Source organism: Suncus etruscus, chromosome 12, assembly GCF_024139225.1.
Source record: "Suncus etruscus isolate mSunEtr1 chromosome 12, mSunEtr1.pri.cur, whole genome shotgun sequence".
Classification (NCBI taxonomy): Eukaryota; Metazoa; Chordata; class Mammalia; order Eulipotyphla; family Soricidae; genus Suncus; species Suncus etruscus.
Genome location: NC_064859.1, coordinates 3,959,466 through 3,984,157, shown reverse-complemented (window position 1 = coordinate 3,984,157; position 24,692 = coordinate 3,959,466). Strand labels below are relative to the sequence as shown.

The 24,692-nt window shown below is 46.9% G+C and overlaps 1 protein-coding gene and 1 non-coding gene across 3 annotated transcripts; both read left to right on the top strand.

Moving 5' to 3' along the window:
- The first annotated feature begins 1,187 nt into the window (after positions 1–1,187).
- On the top strand, positions 1,188–18,289 carry CCDC32 (coiled-coil domain containing 32). Of its 2 annotated transcripts, XM_049785228.1 has the most exons (4): positions 1,188–1,276; positions 3,995–4,268; positions 13,531–13,687; positions 18,103–18,289. In XM_049785228.1, the coding sequence occupies exons 2-4, from the start codon at positions 4,025–4,027 to the stop codon at positions 18,239–18,241; spliced, it is 540 nt and encodes a 179-aa protein (XP_049641185.1). In that variant the 5' UTR covers positions 1,188–1,276; positions 3,995–4,024; the 3' UTR covers positions 18,242–18,289. The 2 variants fall into 2 exon arrangements, with proteins under 2 accessions (XP_049641185.1, XP_049641186.1); XM_049785229.1 differs by lacking the exon at positions 1,188–1,276 and having other exon boundaries at positions 3,945–4,268.
- Positions 8,687–8,850, top strand: LOC126025365 (U1 spliceosomal RNA). Its single transcript, XR_007501375.1, has one exon. It is a non-coding gene; the product is annotated as a U1 spliceosomal RNA (small nuclear RNA).
- Positions 18,290–24,692: the final 6,403 nt, after the last annotated feature.

Genomic DNA, 24,692 nt, shown 5'->3' with positions numbered 1-24,692 from the left:
TGTTCAGGACACCTTTGTTTCCGGTTCCATCTGTGAGTGGAACCACACCGGGGCTGCTGAGGGCTCCGGAGTCACACCTGTCAGAGCAGGGAGCTTGTTCGGCGTGGGAGAGCGAACCAAGGCCAGCGCCAGCAAGGCAAGCGCCTTACCTCCCTTACTGCCTCGCCGTCCCTTGTTTCCGTCGGCTGCGGCTTTCTTTTGGGACGGCGACACCTGACAGTGCTCGGGGAACCACATGGGTCCGCACACGCCATACCCGCTGTGCTATCGCTCCAGTCCCTCATTTTGAAGGTCTTGGAAGGAAAATTTTGGAGAGGTGCCCTCCTATATCAGTTTAAAATTAAACTATTAAACAGCTAAAATTTACTATTTTAAACCCTCTTTTTGTTTTGATTTTGTTTAGAACCCACCTCTGATGGAAGCGGGCAAGCGGAGCCCGTGCCCTAGTCCTTTGAGTCATCTCTCCTTCCCCTTAACCATTTTCACATGTACAGTTCACTGGCATTCACCTCTTTTTTTTTTCTCTCTTTTTTTTGGGTCTCACCCGGCAGCGCTCAGGGATTACTCCTGGCTCTGAGCTCGGAAATTGCCCTGGCGGGTTCGGGCGATCATATGGGATGCCAGGAATCGAACCATTTGTCCTGGGTTGGCTGTGTGCAAGGCAAATGCTTTACCACTGCTGTGCTATCTCTCCGGCAGCATTCACATTGTTGTAACCATTACCATCGCTAGAACTTTATCATTTTCTCAAACTGAAACCCTGCACCCATTGAACAGTAATTCCTCTTTCCCCTAATAACTCCCATTTTACTTACTGTTCTTTCTCCCTCTCTCTCTCTCTGTTTTTGTTTTTGTTTTTGTTTTTGGGCCACACCTGGTAACGCTCAGGGGTTACTCCTGGCTATGTGCTCAGAAGTTGCTCCTGGCTTGGGGGACCATATGGGACGCCGGGGGATCGAACCGTGGTCCGTCCAAGGCTAGCGCAGGCAAGGCAGGCACCTTACCTTTAGCGCCACCGCCCGGCCCCACTCTCTCTCTCTCTGTCTCTCTCCCTCTCTCCCTCTTCCTCTCACTCTCTTGTTAAGAAGCAAGATTTCTTTTGGTTGGTGGATGGAGTGGTAAATGCTGGGTATAGAGCAGGGATGGGTTGGGAGGGGGCACAGCTCCAATGCTCTTGGAGTACAATGTGCACAATTTGTCTAGAGGCATTTGATTCGGGATATTTGACCCCACAGCCATCTGGTAGGAGCTGCTTCTCAGCCACCGTGTCTTCAAGCTCATTCACATTAAATTTGGTAAAAATCTACTTCTTGGTTTTGTTGTTGTTGTTGTTTGTGTGTGTGTTTGTTTTTGTTTCGGGGCCACACATGGGAATCTGAGGCATTACTCCTGACTCCTGTGTTCAAAAATCGCTCCTGACAGGCGCAGGGGATCGAACCTGTGTCCATCCCTGGTCCGCCAAGTGCAAGGCAAACTCCCTACCACTGTGCTATCGTCCAGCCCCTCTACTTCTTGTTGATATAAATCTTATGGTGACCAGGAAACTTGGACTTGGTCTGGTTCAGAGCCTCAACCACAAGTTCCTTGTTCTGCAGTTTGGTCTGGATGAACACGGTGACTTGACTGACCAACGTGGACTCTGGCTACAGTGCCCTGGGACTTTCCAAAGGCCTCTCCTCCCAGCATAACTGGAGCCAGTATGAGAGTACATAGGACCGTCCATGTGAAGGGACTGTCTCCAGAGTCCCTTAATAGAGCCCATACAAGCCACGGGATATGTACGCTACTTGCTTACTACTTTTGAATTTGATTACTATAGATCAATGGTCCTCAAACTACGGCCCGCGGGCCACATATTGTATGTATTCCCATTTTGTTTCTTCACTTCTAAATAAGATCTATGCACTGTGCATAGAAATTTGTTCATAATTTTTGTTTTTACTATAATCTGGCCCTCCAACAGTCTGAAGGACAGTGAACTGGCCCCCTGTTTAAAAAGTTTGAGGACCCCTGCTATAGATATATCATAAGTGGAACAACCCAGTGTCGATCTGTCTTTGTATCTGATTAGTAGAAGTTCCTTTTCTTTGTTTGCTTTGAGACCATACCCAGTAATGCTCAGGGATCACTATTGGCAGTACTCAGAGAATCATACAGAGTACCAGCAATTGATCCAGGGTTGGTCTTATGCAAGGCGAGTGCCTCAGTCCTTGTACTATATCTCCATCCCCTTAGAAGTTACTTTTTCAGCCCGAGAGATAGCACAGAGGTAGGGCATTTGCTTTGCATGCAGCCGATCTAGGACGGACAATGGTTCGAATCCTGCTATCTTCTATGGTCCTTGACTGCCAGGAGCAATTTCTGAGCACAGAGCCAGGAGTAACCCCTGAGTGCCGCCGGATGTGACCCAGAAACCAGAAGGTTCCTTTTTGTGTTGGGGGGGAGCCCACCTAGCAGTGCTCGGTGGTTACTCCTCACTGTGATCAGGAGTCACTCCTGCTCCAGGAACCATATGAGATGCTGGAGATTGAATGCAGGTCAGTCACATGCAAGGAAAGCACCCTATTTGCTGTACTATCGCTCTGGGTCCAAATGTTCCATTTTTATTTTGGGGGGTTGGGGCCATTACCCAGCAGCGCTCAGGGGTTACTCTTGGCTCTGTGCTCAGAAATTGTTTCTGGGGGATGGAATGAGAGCACAGCAGTAGGACATTTATTTGCCTTGCACACGACTGACCTGGAATGGACCAGGATTTGATTCCTGGCATCTCAAATGGTCCCCTGAACCTGTCAGGAGCAATTTCTGAGTGCAGAGCCAGAAGTAACCCCTGAGCACCTCCAGGTGTGCCCCCCCCCCCCCAAAAAAAAAACAAGAAAAAAGAAATTAGTCCTGACTGGCTTGGGGACCAAATGGGATGCCCTCCCCGTTGTGTTCTCGCTCCAGCCCAACATAGAACATCTTAATAGACTTTAAATGTTTTGTTGGGAGAAATTTATAAGCCTATTCACTGGGGTCTGGGAATATGTTTCAATGGTAGAACATTTGCCTTGAATGTGTGAGGTCCTGGGCTTGATTCTTTTTTTTTTTTTTTTTTTTTTTTTTTTTTGGTTTTTGGCTTTTGGTTCACACCCGGCGCTGCTCAGGGGTTACTCCTGGCTCTACTCTCAAAAATCACTCCTGGCAGGCTTGGGGGACCATATGGGATGCTGGCATTTGAACCACTGTCCTTGTGCATGCAAGGCAAACACCCAACCTCCATGCTATCTCTCCGGCCCCCCTGGGCTTGACTCTTGATGTTTGTTTTTCACTCCACCCTCACCCTTTAAAAAAAAGCCTATTACTTTTTTTTTTTTTTTGGTTTTTGGGCTATACCTAGCAGTGCTCAAGGTTTACTCCTGGTTCTATGCTCAGGAATTACTCCTGTCAGGCTTGGGGAACCATATAGGATGCTGGGGATCAAACCCAAGTTGGCAATGTGCAAGACAAATGCCCTGCTGCTATATTCTCTCTCCAGGCCCACTTTTTTCTTTTTTTTTTTTTTTTTTTTTTTTTGGGCCACACCCGTTTGACGCTCAGGGGTTACTCCTGGCTATGTGCTCAGAAATCGCCCCTGGCTTGGGGGGACCATATGGGACGCCGGGGGATCGAACCGCGGTCCGTTCCTTGGTAGCGCTTACAAGGCAGACACCTTATCTCTAGCGCCACCTTCCCGGCCCCCACATTTTTCTTATTGTTTGTTTTTATTTGTTTATTTTGGGTCACACCTGGCATCGCTCAGGGGTTCCTCCTGGCTCTATGCTCAGAAATAGCTCCTGCCAGGCTCAGGGGACCATATGGGATGCCCGGGATTCGAACCACCAACCTTCTGCATGAAAGGCAAATGCCTTCCTTCATGCTATCTCTCCGGCCCCTCACTTATTTCTTTCTGTGGATAAACAAATGTATGTCTGAATATCAATAAGTCTGTGTATCCTTTCAGCCCTTTCTTGCTCACTTATGCTTTGTTTTTCAGCCCAGATTCCAAATGAAAATGTTTGAGGGCTTGGATTCTGCAACCACAAGATCTGGCCTGGATCTTTGGGCTGAACTTTGTTCCTGTCTGCCAAACCCAGACCAAGAAGATAGTCCCAGCAATGCCTTCTCAGACTCCTTTGTGGATTCGTACCCTGCAGGTGCAGGCCAGAAGATGGCGCCAGACTTTGTTGTTCAGCCAGCCTCAAAGCCTTGGGCTCCCTTGCAGGATTCTGAAGTATATTTAGCCTCTCTAGGTAAGTTGGATAGCTTTAAAAAAATCATAAACTCGGAGACCAGAGCGATACACAGTGGTAGGGCATTTGCCTTGCATGTGGCCAACCCAGGACAGACCTAGGTCCTATCCCCGACATCCTATTTTGTCCCCTGGCCTGCCAGGAGCGATTTCTGAGTTCAGAGCCAGCAGTAATCTGTAGGGCATGGCCCCCAGACCAAAATCAGCTGGTTCAGGGGACCATATGGAATGCCAGGGATCAAATGGGGATGAAACCTGTGTTGGCCACGGTCAAGGCGAATGACCTACCTGCTATGCAATAGTTCCAGCCCCATTGTTTGTTTGTTTTAATCCTCACCATTTATATCTGTCAAATGTAATTATAGATGTATTTCAGATTGATTATTGGTGATGGAACCCCTCTTCCTAAAATAACAAAAGTTTGTCAATGCTTCTATATTTTGTTTTGTTTCCCACCCCAAAGAAACAAAAACAATAGCCAGATTGTTCTATCCTGGGTGAAAAAAATAAGTCTAAGCCACTGACAACCAATCTTTAGTTCTTGGGCGGGGAGGAGTAGTGTCTCCCAGCAGTGCTCAGGGGTGACTCCTGGCTATCTGCTCAGAAATAGCTCCTGGCAGGCACCGGGGGACCATATGGGACACCGGGATTTGAACCAACCACCTTAGGTCCTGAATTGGCTGTTTGCATGACAAACACCGCTGTGCTATCTCTCCGGCCCCAAGAGTCAGGGTTTACATGATTCCTAAGAAATACAGTAGGAACACAAAACAAATTTTGTTAATGATAAAGAAATAAAATATGAGAAAAGCACAAGTAGAACAGTGGCTAATGAGAAAGATGAGGGTTAATGTTAACTTGGAAGCCATAAAGATAGTATAGCAGTGCTTGTAGCCAGGGCCACGTGGAGAGACTCACTATTGTATTCTGTTAGAACTTCTGTTTCATAGTGATAAAAAAGCAGCAATAGGGGCCGGAGAGATAGCACAGTGATATGGCGTTTGCCTTGCAAGCGGCCGTCCCAGGACCAAAGTTGGTTTGAATCACAGTACCTATATGGTCCCCTGTGCCTGCCACATTCGATTTCTGAGCACAGAGCCAGGAGTAACCCCTGAGCACTGCTGGGTGTGGCCCAAGGCCCCCCCCCCCCAAAAAAAAAAAGAAGCAGCAATAGTCTAAGAAAAACCACATCCTTTGGCTTTTCAGTGCCCAGTTATAAGGTATTTCTAGGTGGGGAGTGTGAGAGAAGGACTTGGGGGTTTGAAACACTGGTGTTGAAACATTGTATGCATGAAAACCTATTAGTAGTATTGGAAATCATGATGCCTAAAATTAAAAAGGAATTTTTTGTATAGAAAAATAAAAGAAATTGGGGCTGGTGAGGTGGCGCTAAAGGTAAGGTGTCTGCCTTGCAAGCGCTAGCCAAGGAAGGACCGCGGTTCGATCCCCTGGTGTCCCATATGGCCCCCCCAAGCCAGGGGCAATTTCTGAGCGCTTAGCCAGGAGTAACCCATGAGCATCAAACGGGTGTGGCCCGAAAAAACAAAAAACAAAAACAAAACAAAACAAAAGATTAAAACAAAAGAAAAAGAAAAGAAAAGAAATTTCCAGTTATGAAGACATATATGGCACAAGGTTAAGGTGTTTGCCTTTTTTTATTTTTTTGCTTTTTGGGCCATACCTAGTGATGCTTGGGTTACTCCTGGAATTGTGCTCAGAAATTGCTCCTTGCTGGGGGAGGGGTGACCATATGGGATGTTGGAGATCAAACCAAAGTCCTTCCTGGATCAGCTGCGTCCAAGGCAAATGCCCTACCTCTGTGCTATCACTCCGGCCTCATGTGTTTGCTTTTTATGCAACTGACCCTAGTTTGACCCCAAGCACACCCCTAGTTTGATCCCTATAAGGTTCCCCAAACACTGCAAAGAGTAATTTCAAAGCAGAATCAGGGGTAAGCACTAAGCTTTGCTGGATATGGTCACAAAACAAAAAAAAAAATTTATACATTTTATGATTTTGTTGAAGAGTAATCCAGAAAAGTAATGGCCTGAATTAAAGCACCCTCCCACTGGTCCGTTTTTTGTTTATGACTGGTGACACTTAAGGTTTACTCCTGACTCAGCACTCAGAAATCACTTCTGGCATACTCAGGACCATACAGGATGCAGGGGATTCACACAAGGCAAATACTCTACCTCTTGTGCTATCACTCCAGGCCCCTCCCATTTGGGGGGGGTGGCCCACACCTGGTGATGTTCAGGGGTTGCTCCTGGCTATGAGCTCAGAAATTGCTCCTGGCTTGGGGAGCTTCGGGGATAGAACCGCGGTCTGTCCTGGGTCAGCTGTGTGCAGGGCAAATACCCTACCACTGCGCCACCTCTCTGGCCCCACCACTGGTCTTTTTAAAATCAGTGAAGAGGAATAATTTTTCTGTAAGATAAGAGCCATTTCCTTTGTCTGTGGCACAGTGTGGGAGACAGTGGAGGGTTGGTTGGTAGTGTGTAATGGCATCTGGTTTTGCTTGTCTGAGCAGGACACATTTAGAGAGGGAAAACGTTCCCAGGCCAAAAGAGTACATTCCATAGTCTCTTAGAATCAAGGCTATATTTTATAAGGATTTTTTTTTTTTTTTTGGTTTTGGGGCCACACCCAGTGACATTCAGCGGTTACTATGTGCTCAGAAATCGCTCCTGGCTTGGGGGACCATATGGAATGCTAGGGGATCGAACCGCGGTCCATCCTACGTCAGCTCATACAAGGCTAACGTCCTACCGCTTGCGCCACCGCTCCAGCCCCTATAAGGATTATTTGTATTGCCAAATAAGTATATATAAATATAAAAGAGGACCCCAGAGGAATGAATAGTGTAGGGATAGTGATCTTTTTTTCGGGTTTTTTTGGTTTTTTTTTTTTTTGGGTTTTTGGGTCATACCCGGCAGCGCTCATTGGTTACTCCTGGCTCTGCGCTCAGAAATCACTCCTGTTGGTAAGGCGTTTGCCTTTCATGCAGAAGGTTGGTGGTTCAAATCCTGGCATCCCATATGGTCTCCTGTGCCTGCCAGGGGCAATTTCTAAGCATAGAGCCAGGAGTAACCTCTGAGCATTGCCAGGTGTGACCCAAAAAACAAAAAGAAAAAAGAAATCGCTCCTGTCAGGCTCGTCCTTCTGCATGTAAGGCAAACGCCCTACCTCCATGCTATCTCTCCGGCCCCAACAGTGATCTTTTTGTGTGTTTTGTTTCGACCACATCCCTGTGTGCTCAGGAGTTACTTCTTGCTCTTAGCTCAGGGAACCCTCCTGTGGGTCCAGGAGCCAGATGGGGTGTTGAAAGCAAACCTGCATCAGTTGCATGCAGGACAAGCACCTTCCCTGATGTATTATCTTTCTGGTTTTTCTAGAGTAGAACTTCATTTTTTTTATTTTTGGGCCACACCCAGCTGTGCTCTGGCTGATTTCTGGCTCTGCACTCAGATATTACTTCTGGTGATGCTCAAGGGACCATATGGGGTGCTGGGGATCGAACCCAAATTGGCCACTTGCAAGGCACACATACTACCTGCTCTGCTATTACTCCAACCCAAGAAAGTCAAATGTTGGGGCCAGAGTGATAGTACAGTGTGGTAGGGCATTTGCCTTGCATGTGGTCGACACAGGACAGACCTGGGTTCAATTCCCGGAATCCCCTGGCAGGCTCAGGGTATTTCTGAGCACAGAGCCAGGAGTAACCCCTGAGTACCACCAGGTGTGGTCCATAAAACAAACCAAAACAAAAAAAGAAAGTGAAATGTTTAATGTTTATTCACTGCAGGATTTTTAGGGTGGATGAGCTCTTGATATAACTTATAACAACAAAAAGTAGTTATTGGCAGGTCCAGAGTGATAGTTCAGTGGCAGAGCATTTGCCTTGCATGCGGCCTCCTGGGATGAACCTGGGTTCGTCTCCTGGCATCCTATATGGTCCCCCAAGCCTGCCAGGAGCGATTACTGAGCGCAGAGCCAGGAGTAACCCCTGAGTGCTGCCGGGTGTGACTCAAAAGCAACAACAAAAATATAGTTATTGGATGGAGTTTTAAGGTACTTTCGTTTTTTGTTTTATTTGCAGTACTGGGGATTGAACCCAGGGTCTTGCCCCTGCAAGGAAGGCTATCTACCATTTAACCACATCCTAGGCTAAGGGTGTTTTATTTATTTGATCAGTAGCTACAAACTTATATTGACTTATTTAGAAATTAAATCAAGATTGAAAATCATAGTTTCTGCTAGTTCTGGGCTTAGTATACCATCCCTGCTCCCTACACCCTGGCCAAATTAACATCCTTTACTCAACTATTATAGTCAAGGGTAAGATTAAATTAAAATAGAAGATAAATGGTCACCACACACTACCACATCCCCACCACCATTAAATAAAAAAAAAAAATACTTACCTGGCAGGGGAGATACCATGATCACGAAGGTGGTTTCCCCAGGACGAGGCTCACCCATTGCACTTCGGGTGTGTTGACCCCTGCGATTTCCCCAAACGTGGGAAACTTGACTGCATAATTTGTGGTAGTGGGGGACTGTGTTCATGCTCTTTCCTGTTTTTAAAAAAAAAAAAAAAGGGACTAGAGTGGTGGCGCAGCAGTAGGGCATTTGCCTTACATGCGGCTGACCTACGACGGACCGCAGTTTGATCTCCCAGCTTACCATATGGTCTCCCGAGCCAGGATTTCTGAGCATATAGTAGTGCTTCTCAAATAGTGGGGCACGCCCCGCGGGGAGCGGGGGCACAAGGCTCCATAAAGGGGGGTGCGTTTGACCTCGGCAAACACTGTCATAACAAGCTAAGCCCTGGGTTTATGTCTCTGTTTGTCTGGAGCTGAGAGTTGCTGTGTCCTGCTTCAAACCCCGCTTCGAAAGCTATGCATTGCAAAACGTGTTCATTGTAGCCATTAATCCAGACATCACCTCTGATTAAAAAATCAGCTCAAATTAGTTTATATATTTTTGTTTTGCAGGTTCAAGTTTTTTTGAATAAAGATACTATTTACAGTCGCTGGGGGGGGGGGGGCACAAAAAATGTTTTCTTTTTCCTAGCTGGTCATGACAGAAAATAATTGAGAAGCATTGGCATATAGCCAGGAGTCACCCTGAGCATCACTGGGTGTGGGCCCCCCCTCCAAAAAAGAAGATAAATGGTGATAAACTTTTTGGTACTGTGTGTGTGTGGTGATATACTTTTTGGTACTCTGTGTGTGTGTGTGTGTGTGTGTGTGTGCGTGTGTGTGTGTGCGCGTGTGCGTGTGTGTGTGTGTGTGTGTGTGTGTGTGTGTGTGTGTGTGTGTGTGTGTGTGTGCGTGCGTGCGCTCTCAGAAGTTGCTCCTGACCAGCTCGGGGACCATATGGGATGCCAGGGAATGACTGGGTCCGTCCCTGGTCGGTTGTGTGCAGGGCAGACACCTTACTCCTTACTGCTGTGCTATCACTACAGTCTCTTTTTTTTTTTTTTTTTTTTTTGGTTTTTCGGGCCTCACCCGTTTGCTGCTCAAGGGGTTACTCCTGGCTACGCGCTCAGAAATTGCCCCTGGCTTGGGGGGACCATATGGGACACACCACGGTCCTTCCTTGGCTAGCGCTTGCAAGGCAGACACCTTACCTCTAGCACCACCTCGCCGGCCCCACTACAGCCTCCCTTGTTGGACATTTTAAAAGAGAAAATTTGTAGGGCCAGAGAGATAGCACAGCAGTAGGGCATTTGCCTTGTATGCAGAAGGTCGGTGGTTCGAATCCTGGCATCCCATATGGTCCCCCGAACCTGCCAGGGGCAATTTCTGAGCATAGAGCCAGGAGTAACCCCTGAGCGCTGCTGGGTGTGACCCAAAAAAAACAAAACAAAACCAAAATCTGTTTAGCATTTATACTTAAAGGAGAAGACAAACATCTATCACTGGAAAATCTGAGGGGCTGCTCTCAAGGTGCTACAGTATATTTATTTTCATTAGGCTCCAATATTCAGGCCATAAGTTGAGGAACTTTTTTTTGGCGGGGTGGGGGGGGGGTTGGGGTCACACCCGGCAGCACTCAGGGGTTCCTCCTGGCTCTGTGCTCAGAAATTGATCCTGGCAGGCTCAGGGGACCATATGGAATGCCGGGATTTGAACCACTGACCTTCTGCACGCAAGGCAAACGCCTTACCTTCATGCTATCTCTCCGGCCCCAAGTTGAGCAACTTTTAAAAATGTGTGAGACATAGGACTAAAGGTACTTGGATGTACTTGCTTCGCACATCGCCATCCCAGGTTGGATTCCTGACATCCCTATCTGGTCTTCTGAGCCCTGCCAGGAGTGATCCCTCAGCTAGGAGTAAGCCTCGGGCATCCTTGAGGGATAGCCTAAAAAAAAGCCAATAATAACAAAAAGATGGGACATTCTTTTTCTTTAATCACAGGTTCTTTTAGTTTTGACTTGTTTTGGCTTGGCAGGTTGGGGCCACACCTGGCAGTACTCAGTGGCTTCTTTTTCAGTGCTTGGGTCTTGTTCCCAGTGGTCTAAAGGGGACCTTTCAGGCCTCCAGCATACACCAACCCTTTGAACTATCTCCCAGCCCTCGAAACCTTAACAGTTCTTATTACTGAATTCTCATTGAGTCAGATTAGTGGCTTGTGAAACACTGAGTCTCACATTTTCTGTAATTTTTCTTATGAGGTTTAGCAGCCACTGTAACAAAAAAGAAAAAAAATCAAAAATAAACAAACAGAAACCTTCATTCTTGAGGCTGTTTTCAGTAAGTGAAATAGAAGATGACAGTGTACACACGGCAAGCCAGGGAAACACATTCCATAGAGAGAGGCCTGCTGAGCTACTGTTACTTCTGGGAAATAGACCGTCGATTTCTTTTTTTTTTTTTTTTTTTTTTTTTTTTGGTTTTTGGGCCACACCCGGTGATGCTCAGGGGTTACTCCTGGCTATGCGCTCAGAAGTCGCTCCTGGCTTGGGGGACCATATGGGACGCCGGGGGATCGAACCGTGGTCCGTCCTAGGGTAGCGCAGGTAAGGCAGGCACCTTACCTTTAGCGCCACCGCCCGGCCCCAGACCGTCGATTTCTAAGAACCCAGGACTTTTCTTTTTACTGGGACTAAAAACTGAATTGATAGAATGAACAATGAGAACACTGTGAGGAAAAAAAAATGTCCATTTCCCTTTGTCTGTTCTCTCCTGCCCTCTTCTAATATTGTTGATCTTATTACTGTGATGGCCAGGCAGGTCACATGCAAGCTTAGTTATGGTCTTCATCTTTTGTGTGTGTGTTTGTTTGTTTTGGTTTTTGGGTCACTCCCAGCGGTGCTCAGAGGTTACTACTGGCTCTGTGCTCAGAAATCTTCCCTGCCAGGCTGGGTGACCATATAGGATGCTGGGATTAGAACCACTATCAGTCCTGGGTCGGCTGCGTGCAAGATAAACGCCCTACTGCTGTGCTATCTCTTCGGCCCCTGGTTCTCATCTTTTAAGTTGTGATGCTTACGGGAGGACACCTTCATAGCTGCAGTGCTTACCCCTACCTGCCTGGCTGTGATGTGGCTGGACTCACCTGCATCATCAGGAATCTCAAATCCCAGATCTGACAGGGACACACAGCCGAACTGTCTGTATCTTAAACATCAAGAATTTTGTTGTTGTTGTTTTTGGTTTTGGGTCACAACCAGCAGCACTCACTCAGAAATCACTCCTGGCACACTCGGGGCACCATATGGGATGCCGGGATTCGAACCACTGACCTTCTGCATGAAAGGCAAACGCCTTACCTCCATGCTATCTCTGTAGCCCCAAACATCAAGAATTTTAACAGTGGGGATCTAATCTGCAGCCTTCTCTTCTAAGGCAAGCTCCTTAGCCACTGAACCATCTTCTGACATTTTTCTTGCTTCTTTTTGTTATGTTTTGTTTTGTTTTCTAAAGAATGAGCTGGAGAGATAGTACAGTTTGTTTGTTTGCTTGTTTGTTGCCACACCCAGGATGCTCAGGGGTTACTCCTGGCTCTGCACTCAGAAATTGCTCCTGGTAGGTTCAAGGGACCACATGGGATGCCAGGAATCAAACTTGGGTCCATCCTGGGTCGGCCACATGCAAGGTAAACACCTTACCACTGTGCAATCTCTCTGGCCCCTGATAGAACAAGTTTTACGGCTCTTGCCTTGCATGTAGCTGACCCCATTCCACCACAGCACTGCATGTGGATGCGGGAATAACTTTCAGGGTGGCCTTTGAGCACGACCAGGTGTGGCCCCAAAACAAAACGAGAAGAGCCGGGGAAATGGTTTAATTGGTAGGCACATGCCTTGCATGCTGCCACCCCACATTCAATTCCTGGCACCTCGGGAGAGGTCCGTGAGTGCAGAGCCAGCTAGGGGTGGCCCCAAAGCAACATGAAAACAAGAGCTATGGGCTAAGGAAATAGCTCAACAGGCTGAGTGCATGCCTTTCACACAGGAACCTTAGTTTTAACCCCAACATTGCATGATCCCCAAGCACTTTTAGGGGTGACTCCTAGGTATCTCTGGGTGTGTCAAAAATATCACAAAAAGAGCTATTTTCTGGCCAGAGAGATAGCACAGCAGTAGGGCGTTGCTTTGCACGCAGCCGATCCAAGATGGATGGTGGTTCGAATCCAGCATCCATATGGTCCCCCGCAGGAGCGATTTCTGAGCATAGAGCCAGGAGTAACCCCTGCCACTGCTGGGTGTGACCCAAAAACCAAAAAAAAAAAAAAAAAAAAAAGAGTTATTTTCTAAAGAATTGTGATATGCATCAATGAGAGACCCAATTTTTGCTTTGTTTTGTTCTTGGGCCATGCCCAACAGTGTGCAGGGCTTAATTCTAGCTTTTTACTCAAGGATCACTCCTGAGGGTGCTCAGGGAACCATATGCATTGCTGCGGATAGAACCCCAGTCAGATATATGCAAGGCAAGCCCCTTATCCACTCATTTATTGCCCCAGCCCGCTGATATTTTACATTTTATTTATTTGTATTTATTTGGGGGGGTTGTTTGTTTTCTGGTTTTGGGCCCCACCCAGCAGTGCTCAGGGGCTACTCCTCGCTGTGCACTCAGAAATCATTCCTGGCAGGCTCAAGGGATCATATGGGATGTCAGGGATTGAACCTGGATCTGTCCCAGGCCGGCCATGAGCAAGGCAAATGCCCTACTGCTGTGCATCACTCCAACCCATATTTTACATTTTAGATTTAGTTTTATACCTGTTAAGCTCCACTTTTTTCTTTAGAGAAGAAACTGAGACGAATCAAAGGTTTAAATGAAGAAGTGACTTCCAAAGACATGCTTCGAACCCTGGCTCAAGCCAAGAAGGAAAGCTGGGATCGGTTTCTTCAAGAGAAGTTAGCATCTGAGTTCTTCGTGGATGGACTTGACTCTGACGTGAGGTAATTGAATTCTGGTCTCTTTCATTTAGTGCTTCTCTGACTCTGGAGAATGTAGAGAGGTGACAGGACGGGACTCATTAGACAAGTGCTTGCCTTGCAGTAGAAGATCATGGCGTCCATCCCTGGTACTGAAAAGAAAACAAAAACCCATTCAGGGTGAGTAATGTCTGGGTCCAGGCAGGAGTTAATATCAACATCAACTTTGTTTTTTGCTGAGCGAAAATCGTCCTTCGTAGAGACCAGGGCGAGAATACAGAGGTTATGGTACTTGCTTTGCATGCAGCTGACCATGGCTCAACCCTCAGTCGCACATGGTCCCCAAGGCACAAAGCCAGGAATAGCCAGCACTGCCACTGGATGCAAACTCAAACCCCAAAAATGTATATACGTGCTTATACATATATATATATGTATATATGTATATATATATATGTATATGTATGTATGTATGTAATCATTCTTTGTAAGATTCTTCTTTTTTTTTTTTTTTTTTTTTTTGTTTGTGGTTTTTGGGTCACACCCGGCAGTGCTCAGGGATTATTCCTGGCTCCAGGCTCAGAAATTGTTCCTGGTAGGCACGGGGGACCATATGGGACGCCGGGATTCGAACCGATGACCTCCTGCATGAAAGGCAAACGCCTTACCTCCATGCTATCTCTCCGGCCCATAAGATTCTTCTATTTGCTCTTTCCAGAAGTATTTTTTTTTTTAAGAAAAAAAGAAAAAATCTAATTGTATACCTGTGTCTCAAATCAAGAGGTTGGGAGCAGATTCAGTGGTAGAGTACGTGCCTTGTGTGTGGAGGACTTGAGTTGGATTCCTGACATTGAAAGATAAGTCACTGAAGATTTGTGGGGCTGGAGAGAGAGGACAGTGGAAAAGGTGCTTGCCTTGCACACGGCTGACCGAAATTCAATCCCCAGCATTCTGTACGGCCCCTGAGCCTGCCAGGAGTGATTTCTGAGTGCAGTGCCACAAATAACCCCTAATAAGCCAGAGCGACAGCACAGTGTCAGTGCATATGCCTTGCATGCACTGGACAGACCCATTTTAGCCAGGAGCAATAATTGAGTGCAGAGCTAGGAGTAACCCCTAAGCGCCACCAGGTGTGGCCCAAAAAGAAAAAGAAAAAGTAACCCCTGAGCATTGATAGGGTTAGTCCCTTTTCCAAATATTGATTTGAAAATATCCTAAGATAGTGAATGGGAAAGGGATCTGGAATTTCTGTTTTGTTTTTTGATTTTTGGACCACACCCAGTGATGCTCAGGGGTTACTCTTAGCTCTGTGCCCAGAAATCACTCCTGGCTAGGGGGAATCAAACAGCGGTCCGACCTAAGTTGACTCATGCAAGGCAAATGCCCTACTGCTTGTGCCACTGCTCCAGCCCCAGACCTGGAATTTTTCTAGGATAGAAGAAGGGGACTAACATGATAAAGGGTGATTGGGAACTGGAACAGTAGCACAGGTAGGGTGTTTACAGTCAACCCAGGTTCAATCCCTGGCATCTCATATGGTCCCTGAGCACCGCCAGGTGTGCCCCCACCCAAATTAAAAAGGGTAATCATATGCCAGAGATCAGATACTTTTTTTAATTTTTGTTTCTTTTTTTTGGGGGGGGGGTCACATCCGGCAGCGCTCGGGGTTACTCCTGGCTTTATGCTCAGAAATCGCTCCTGTTAGGCTGGGGGACCATATGGGATGCTGGGATTCAAACCACCGACCTTCTGCATGCAAGGCAAACGCCTTACCTCTATGCTATCTCTCCAGCCCCTCTTTTTTTTTTTTTTTTTTTTTTGGTTTTTTGGTTTTTTTTGGTTTTTGGTTTTTGGGTCACACCCAGCAGCACTCAGGGGTTATTCCTGGCTCTACGCTCAGAAATCGCTCCTGGTAGGCTCAGGGGACCATATGGGATGCCAGGATTTGAACCACCTGTCCTGCATGCAAGACAAATGCCCTACCTCACTGCTATCTCTCTGGCCTCTGTTTTAAATTTTTATTTTAGGGGCTAGAGAGATAGCACAGCGGTAAGGCATTTGCTTTGCACTCGGCCAACCCAGGACGGACCCTAATTCGATTCCTGCCATCCCTTATGGTCTCCCAAGCCTTCCAAGGGTGATTTCTGAACGCAGAGCCAGGAGTAACCCCTGGGCACCACCGGTGTGACCCAAAAACCAAATAAGTAAGTTTTTATTGTAAGGGCCATGTTTTCTAGTACTATTAGAGGTTGTGTTTTATGTTTACATCCCTCACACCACCCCCTCTAGCCACATATGTGTGAGCACCACAAAACAGGGTGTGACCCTTGGCGCGCTCCATGGCTAACTAAAGATGTGCAGTACCACAGCCAGGCATGTGTACAAGCCCTGGTTACTGCAGCAGCCACACGAACAAGAACAAAAAGGAGGGCAGAAATAATAATAGAAAAGGAAGGTAAAGGAAGAGTTAGTATGATGGACAAAGTTTAGTTCCCTAGCTGTGGTTATTGGTCCCAGTTTAAAACAAGCACCAGGAAATACTAGTGAATTTTGTAGCAAATTGTTCTTCACATATGTGAAGGCCATAGGTGATCCCTTTCTTGGTTTTTGTTGTTGTAGTTTTGTTTTGTTTCGGGGGCCACACGGGTGGCGCTCAGAGGGTACTCCTGGCTCTGCGCTCATAAATCGCTCCTGGCTGGGGCGGAGTGGTGGCACTAGAGGTAAGGCGTCTGCCTTGCAAGTGCTAGCCTAGGACGGACCACGGTTTGATCTCCCAGCGTCCGATATGGTCCCCCAAACCAGGAGTGATTTCTGAGCCAGGAGTAACCCCTGAGTGCCAATGGGTGTGGCCAAAAGGAAAAGAGGAAGAAGAAGAAGAAATTGTTCCTGGCAGGGTAGGGGGACCATATGGGATGCTGGGGATTGAACCCAGGTCTGACTCAGGTTGGCCACATGCAAGGCAAATGCCCTACTACGTGTTATCACTCCAGCCCCCTTTCCTGGTATTTTTTGGTAAAGGAGTAATGAGTGGAGAAATAAACTGTCTTTATATTTCTCCCATGAGTTGATAGGTATGTGTCATCTGCCAGGTATGGCTTTATGCTGGTGGGCTGGAAATAGCTTAATGGCTGAGTGCATTGTATGCTTTGCATACATATTTTGTACTATTAAAGAGCATAAAATGTAGTTGCGTTATTCTAAGCGTTTATATTTTACTAGAAATGTCTCATAGCTTTAGAGTAGAAGGTTCTGAAGGAACATGCGGAAGTTTTTTACCTCACCGTGGATTCAAACAAGCAAAACCTCATAACAGAGTAATTATTCCTTTGCCAAGAGGCATTGATGCTCAGATATTTCCACTTGGGGACTTGCTATAGGATGAAATAAACAAAAATGACTATAAAATTACTCAAAGTTGATACATAGCACAATATAGTCTGTGAGTATAATGAATTGGCCTCCGGTAGAAAAGATTTCAAGGGGCTGAAGAGATAGCACAGCAATAGGGCATTTGCCTTACAAGTGGCCGATCCAGGTGTGATTTCTGAGCACAGAGCCACGAGTAACCCGAGTGCTGCTGGGTGTAGCCCAAAATCTAATAAATAAATAAACAAATAAGAATAAGAGATTACAAGGTGCTTAGTCTTCTTTCTTTTTTTTTTTTTTTTTTTTTTGGTTTTTGGTTTTTGGGTCACACCCAGCAGTGCTCAGGGATTACTCCTGGCTCCACGCTCAGAACTCGCTCCTGGCAGGCTTGGGGGACCATATGGGATGCTGGGATTCGAACCAATGACCTTCTGCATGAAAGGCAAATGCCCTACCTCCATGCTATCTCTCTGGCTTCGGTGCTTTGTCTTCTGACTTACTAATAAATTGGCACTTATTCAAATGTTGCATCCCCTGGACAATGTTCTCTCAGTTCTGAGGCAAAAAAGGGCAGGCCAGAGACATGTACTCTTTAGCTATTTTCATCAAGCCATCTTACAGTGGTCCTCAAACTATGGCCTGCGGGCCACATACTGTATTTGTATCTGTTTTGTTTCTTATTGCAAAATAAGATATATGCAGTGTGCATAGGAATTCGTTCATAAGTTTTGTTTTTACTATAGTCAGACCCTCTAATGGTCTCAGGGACAGTGAACTGGCCCCCTGTTTAAAAAGTTTGAGGACCCCTGCATCAGAAACTACATCTGAAGAGGGACTGGTGCTGCTTTTAGCCCCAAGTGCCCACTAGGGGGTAAAGGATGCCACAGAGCTACCAGGATGCATGGCTGCCAGTGGAGTAGCACGGTTCTCCACCATGGAAGTTACTGTTGCACAATGGTGGGGAGAAAGTGGAGGTGGGTGGGAAGGCAGCATTGGAGTAACTGGAATAATCATTGAATAATTTATCATGGAGATCTGACACACACATCCTTTTCTCTCTCTCTTTCTCCTAGCACGTTGGAACATTTCAAGAGGTGGCTCCAGCCAGATAAAGTAGCCATTAGTACAGAGGAAGTGCAGTATCTGATTCCCCCAGAAACACAGGTTGAGAAGCCAGCAACAGGTGATGAGCCAGCAACAGCAGAACAATAAATTACACACACGCACAAGCGCGCGCGCGCGCACACACACACACACACACACACACACACACACACACACACACACAACCCCCAAGCAGCTGTCTGGGGACCAGAGGGGACAGCAGAGAGCTCGGCGGCTTCAAGGAGCAAGCAGGGAAGAGAAAGCTCAACCTTCTACTCCACAGACCGAACAGCTGCAGGCCTCTGAGGATTGCTTGGGCGGACACTCGGACCAGTGTCAGAGAGAGTGACTGATTGTAGCGCTGATCAAAGCCCTGCCTTCCTTGTTTCACACTTGTCCGAGCTCTGTGGCTGCCAAGGAGAAATCTCTTGAGTCCAGGAAAGGTCCCAAGTCTGAACAGATTTGGAGACACTGATGCCCTTTACAGAGTGAAGAAGTGAGCCATATTTTTTTTGCCTCTTTTGGATCCCCTCTGTTCCACGCACTTCTTTGGTAAGTTGTCTGGGGTGAATGGAGCCAGAGTGAAGAATTGGCTTCCTTAAGTTCTCTGTCCCATCTGGGGCTTTAGAATCATAATAAACAAGTCCATAGTCAAAGATGAGGACTTCAGGAAAAGAGACTGGATTTGGCCTTCTTCATTGTGGGGACATTTGAGTGTTTCTGTGGATATTTCTGTGTACATTTCAACCTCAGGCATAGCCCCTATCACAAACTTCTACATGCAGATTTCAGGAGCAGGTTTCAGGATTTGGGGATTGGTTCAGTGGCAAAAAGCTGCTGCCTTGTAAGTATGAGGCTGTGAGTTCAGTCTCTGGTGCACCAAGCAGAGACCCTGCTGCTGTGTTGTCAGCAATAGGCAATCTCCTAAATTAAAGCTGTGTGAAAGGGGCAGGTTCCATGGGGCCGGAGAGATAGCATGGAGGTAAGGCGTTTGCCTTTCATGCAGAAGGTCGGTGGTTCGAATCCCGGCATCCCATATGGTCTCCCAAGTCTGCCAGGAGCGATTTCTGAGCATAGAGCTAGAGTAACCCCTGAGTACTGCCGATTGTGACCCAAAACCAAAAGGAAAGGGGGTGGGGGGCAGGTTCCAAACTAGACTTGTTGACAGGTATTGGACTAACTTTTGTGTCCATTTCTGGTATCAGTCCCAAACTGCCCCAGGCTTGTTCGCCTGGGACCTGGACTTCCCTCCTTGTTTGGGTGGTTCAGTATGCGTCTATGTCCTGTGGGGTCACAGAAAACTTATAAGAATCATAGTCTTGGGGGCTGGAGTAATAGCACAGCTATAGGGCGTTTGCCTTGCACAAGGCTGAGCCGGGGCAGACCTAGGTTCAACCCCTGGCATCCCATATGGTCCCCTGAAACTGCCGGAGCCATTTTGTAGCACAGAGCCAGGAGTAACCCGTGAGTGCCACTGGGTATGGCCAGAAAGAAAAACAACAACAGAATAATCCTCATCTTGCATTTGGTGCTATTGCTCTGATGCCATGGCAAGAAAGAGGTAAATGCCAATGCAAGGGAGCCATTAACCTTTGTAGTTGTTTTCGGTGTCAGGGATCAAACCAGGGTCTCGACCATGTGAGGCATGGTGCATTGTTGCTGAGCCTCATCACCAGCTTCTAATTTTATTTTGCCCCTTCCCTTGCTTTATTGGGTTTTTGTTGTCATCGTTGTTTTTGGCCCAGACACAGTCATGGAGGGTTTACTTGTGACTCTGTACTCAAGGGTCACTCCAGTTCTGCACTCAGAAATCACTCCTGCCAGGTTTTGGGGACCATATGGGATGCCGAGATTTGAACCAGCGTCCATCCTGGATTGGCTGTGTGGAAGGCAAATGCCGTACCGCTGTGCTATTTCTCCGGCCCCATGTTTTTTTTATTTTTGCTACATCTGGGGATCGTGCTGAGGATTTATTCCTGGCGTTGTGCTCAAGAGCAGCACTGGCACTGGCAGCACTTTGTGAACCATATGGGATTCAGTTGACCGAGATTGAACCTGGTTCTGCTGCAAGCAAGACAACGCCGGGTGTGCCCCAAAAAAACAAACAAAAAAAAATCTTATTTATTTTTGTTTTTTTGGGGGGTGATGCTCAGGGGTTACTCCTGGCTCTGTGTTCAGAGGTCGCTCCTGGCAGCCACAGGGGACCATATGGGATTCGAACCAACGTTGGTCCTGGGTCAGCCACTTGCAAGGCAAAGGTCCTACTGCTGTGCTATCTCTCCAGCCCCCTAGTTTTGTTTTAATTTTTTTTGTTTCTGGGTCACACCCGGTGGCACTCAGGTTACTTCCGGCTCTGTGCTCAGAAATTGATCCTGGCAGGCATGGGAGTGGGGGGGCGGGGGGAACCACATAGACTGGAATTCGAACCACCGTCCATCCTGGATCAGCTGTGCTGTGTGCAAGGCAAATGCCCTACCACTGTGCTAAAGATCTTGGTTGTAATTTCTGTCTTTTTTAAATTGACTAATCATATTATTCTGTAAATTTATTAGAATTATTTTGTTAAGGGTCAAAGAGATAGCACAGCGGTAGGGTATTTGCCTTGCACGCAGCCAATTCGAATCTCGCATCCCATATAGTCCCCGTGCCTCCCCGGAGTGATTTCTTGCCCCTCTCCCCCCAGCGACTTCTGAATGCAGAGCCAGGAGTAACCCCTGAGCGCTGCCAGGTGTGACCCAAAAGCCAAAAACTAAGAATTATTTTGTTAGATTTGGAGGGGAGACACACACCTATTTGTGCTTGGGGTTTTCTCCTGACTTTGCTTAGAGACTAAATCTGGTAGGGCTCAGGAACCATATGCAGTGTCATCAAACCAGGATCAGCTGAGGGCAATGCCAGACATACTGTCTTCCTTACTCAAGGCTCTGAATAGTTTGATCCCTAATGCTCTGCATTAGGAAGCACTCATCCCCAAGCATCTACCAAATGTGACCCTTCAGGGCCTCAGACACTCTGCTGGGAATGAGAACAGCACCACAACACCGGCCCAGAGCCTAGACCCCAGAACCCAAACCTGCAGGCCCATAATACCATGCTGAGAATTGCCGCTGTGCCCATGCTGCAGAGTAATTGTCTCTGGCCCCTATAGAACAAGAGAAAAAAAGTTTCAGAGCATTTCCCCAAGAGCAGCTTGTTCACTGGATGTCAGAGAATGTTTCAGAAAATCGTGTCTATAACTTAGGCAAGGTTACAACTTTACCTTTCCTTACCTCCCATTTTCTATGTAAGGAACAGACATTAGAATAAGAAGGTGCGTGTTGGGTCAGAGAGATAACAAAGAAGGCAGCGTGCACCTTGTCTGCACCCAATCAGGATTGAATCCTTGAAACCCATATGATCCTCTGAGCATGGCTACTGCTAGGACTGATCTCTGAGCATAGAACCAGGATTTAGACCTGATCACCAGGCATAAAGTCCCCGGGTAAATGTTGGGGTGTTGATAGGGAACAAAGAATGAGCTAGTGAAAACGTGCATGAAATTGGGAGGAGTGTCTCAGATTGCTGCCTTCTGGCTTCACTTCAGCTGACAGAAGAGATTCCTTGAGTTGAAACTATGGATTTTTGTTTTTTGAATCATACCTGGTAGTGCTCAGGGCTAACTCCTGGCTCTGGACTCAGGTATCCTGGTAGGACTAGGGGGACAAATGGGGTACCAGGGATCAAACCTGGTGGACCACATGCAAGGCAAATACCCTACCCACTGTAGTTTTTCCCAGCCCCAAAACTATGGTTTCTTATTAAGAGGTGGCAACTTAGATGATGATTTAAAAAAAAATGAAGGGGGGCACACCCAACGATGCTCAGAGCTTACTTTTGGCTCTGCATTCAGAAATTACTCCTGACAGGCTCAGGAGACCATATGGGATGCCAGGGAACAAACTCAGGTGAACCGTTTGTAAGGCAAGCCACTGTGCTCTGGCCCCTTAAAAAAATTTAAAACAGGGCCCTGAGAGATAGCACAGCAGCGTTTGCCTTGCAAGCAGCCGATCCAGGACCAAAAGTGGTTGGTTCGAATCCCGGTGTCCCATATGGTCCCCCGTGCCTGCCAGGAGCTATTTCTGAGCAGACAGCCAGGAGTAACCCCTGAGCAACACCGGGTGTAGCCCAAAAACAAACAAAAAAAAATTAAAACAAACACAAATATATATATATATTCTTTTTGGGTCACACCCAGTGATGCTCAGGGGTTAGTCTGGCTATGCACTCAGAAATCGCTCCTAGCTCGGAGACCATATGGGACGCCAGGGGATTGAATTGAGGTCCTTCCTGGATTTGGCCTCCTGCAAGGCAAATGCCCTACCCCTGTGTTATCACTTCACCCCCCCCCCCACAAAATTTTATTTATATTTATATATATATATTGGGGGGGAGATTTGGGCCACACTTGGTGCCACTCAGGGATTACTCCTGGCTATGCGCTCAGAAATCACTCCAGGCTTGGGGGACCATATGGGACACCGGAGATTAAACCATGGTCTGTCCTAGGCTAGCACAGGCAAGGCAGACACCTTACCACTTGTGCCACCACTCCAGCCCGCCCAAAAATTTTTTTTTGTTTTTGTTATTGGGTAATACCCGGCAGCGCTCAGGGGTTACTCCTGGCTCTATACTCAGAAATCGCTCCTTGCAGGCTCAGGGCACCATGCCAAGATTCGAACCACCATCCAGCATGCAAGGCAAATGCCCTATCTCCATGCTACTCTCCGACCCCCCCAAAATATTTTTAAAGGAAAAAAGTAGGGGGCCAGACCAATAGCACAGCAGTAGGGCATTGAGGTGGTTCAAATCCTGGCATCCCGTATGGTTCCCTGAGCCTGCCAGGAGCGATTTCTGAGCGTAGAGCAAAGAGTAACCCCTTAGCACCAGCGGATGTGACCCCCAAAGAAACAAAACAAAACAAAAGTGAAACTCCATTTAACACAATAAAATCTAATATAAATTACCTTAATTAACTAGCTATTATAGATTTTACCAAGGTGATTAAAGTAGCTCTAAATTTGAAACCAGGAGTCTTGAATGCTGACTTTATCTGACTTGTGACTTACTGTAAAAATAAGCCAAGCTACCTCTTACAGTTCTATTTCCCTCTCAGAAGTTAGACTACCCCCCAAAAAAATAAACAGTATTCAGCAAAACTATTAGTTGATTCCATTGCTTTAAGACTCTCCAGGAACTCCCAGGCAGATTTCCTTCAATCAGTACGATTTATTACTTGGGCCCAAGTACAGTAGATAGGGCATTTGCCTTACAAATTGCTGGCCTGAGTTTGATCCCCAGCATCCCATGTGGTTCCCTAAATACCACCTGAGTAATTCCTGAGTACAGAGCCAGTAGTAACCCCTGAGTACTGCCAAGTGTAGCCCCCAAATGAAACAAAAACAGTTACAGCAGCCTTGCTTATCCCTTCCTTGAGTCTTCAATGACACCAAAAGTTAGAGCAAACAGAACAGTATTTTGTGATAAGCTTAGAACAGAGACCTACCCAAGGCAAAATCCTTACTGCCATGTTGTGCCGGGGAAGGCTGCTTTAAAGCCAGACAAGCAGGTCACTGTTTCTGTCTCCTGTACTCCTCACATAATAGGATAGAGCCATAATAGTCTTTCTTAGAGGGTAGGTGATTACCCATGCCCTGAAGTATTAGGGGCTATTCCTTGCTCTGTGCTCAGGGGGCCATATGTGATGCCAAGGATCAAACCAGATTGATGTATACAAGGAAAGTGCCTTAACCCTGAACTTTTCCTCTGGCCTCACAATCTAGCTATCATCTATCTATCTACCCATCTATCATCTATCCATCTATGTATCCATCTATCATCTATCTATCCATCTAATTATCTATCTACCTATATCTATCTAAAGTCAGGATCAATTCCCACTGGTTCTCAGGCAAGGGCCCAACCATAAGGCTCAGAGTCTCTGTGGCCATGGCCAAAACCAGTGGCAGAGGGTTGAGGGAGGGAAGTGGTACAGAGGATTGTGGTACCAGAGATCTAACCCAGGGTTCACACATGGAAGTTTTATACTCTGCCATTAACTCTCCATCTGCCCCTGCAATAGCTTTGTTCATTTCAACCCAGAAATGGACTGTTTAAAGCACATATTTGGCCTAGGAAATAGCTCAAAGGGCTGGAGTGGATGGATGCCTAGCATGGGCAGGATCCAGATTTGATTCCATCACCACATGGCCTCCCAAGCACTGTCAGGTAAAACCTTGTTGGCTTCTAGCATCACTAAGAAAGTTCCTTTAAAAAAAAAAAAAGTGGTGCTGGAGAGATAGCATGGAGGTAAGGTGTTTGCCTTGCATGCAAAATGATGGTGGTTCTAATCCCAGCCTTCCATACGGTCCCCCAAGCCTGTCAGGAGCGATTTCTGAGCATAGAGCCAGGAGTAATCCCTGAGCACTGCCAAGTGTGACCAAAAAAAAAGTGAGGACCGAAGAGATAGCACAGCAGTAAGGCATTTGCCTTGCGTGCAGCCGATCCAGGACAGATGGTGGTT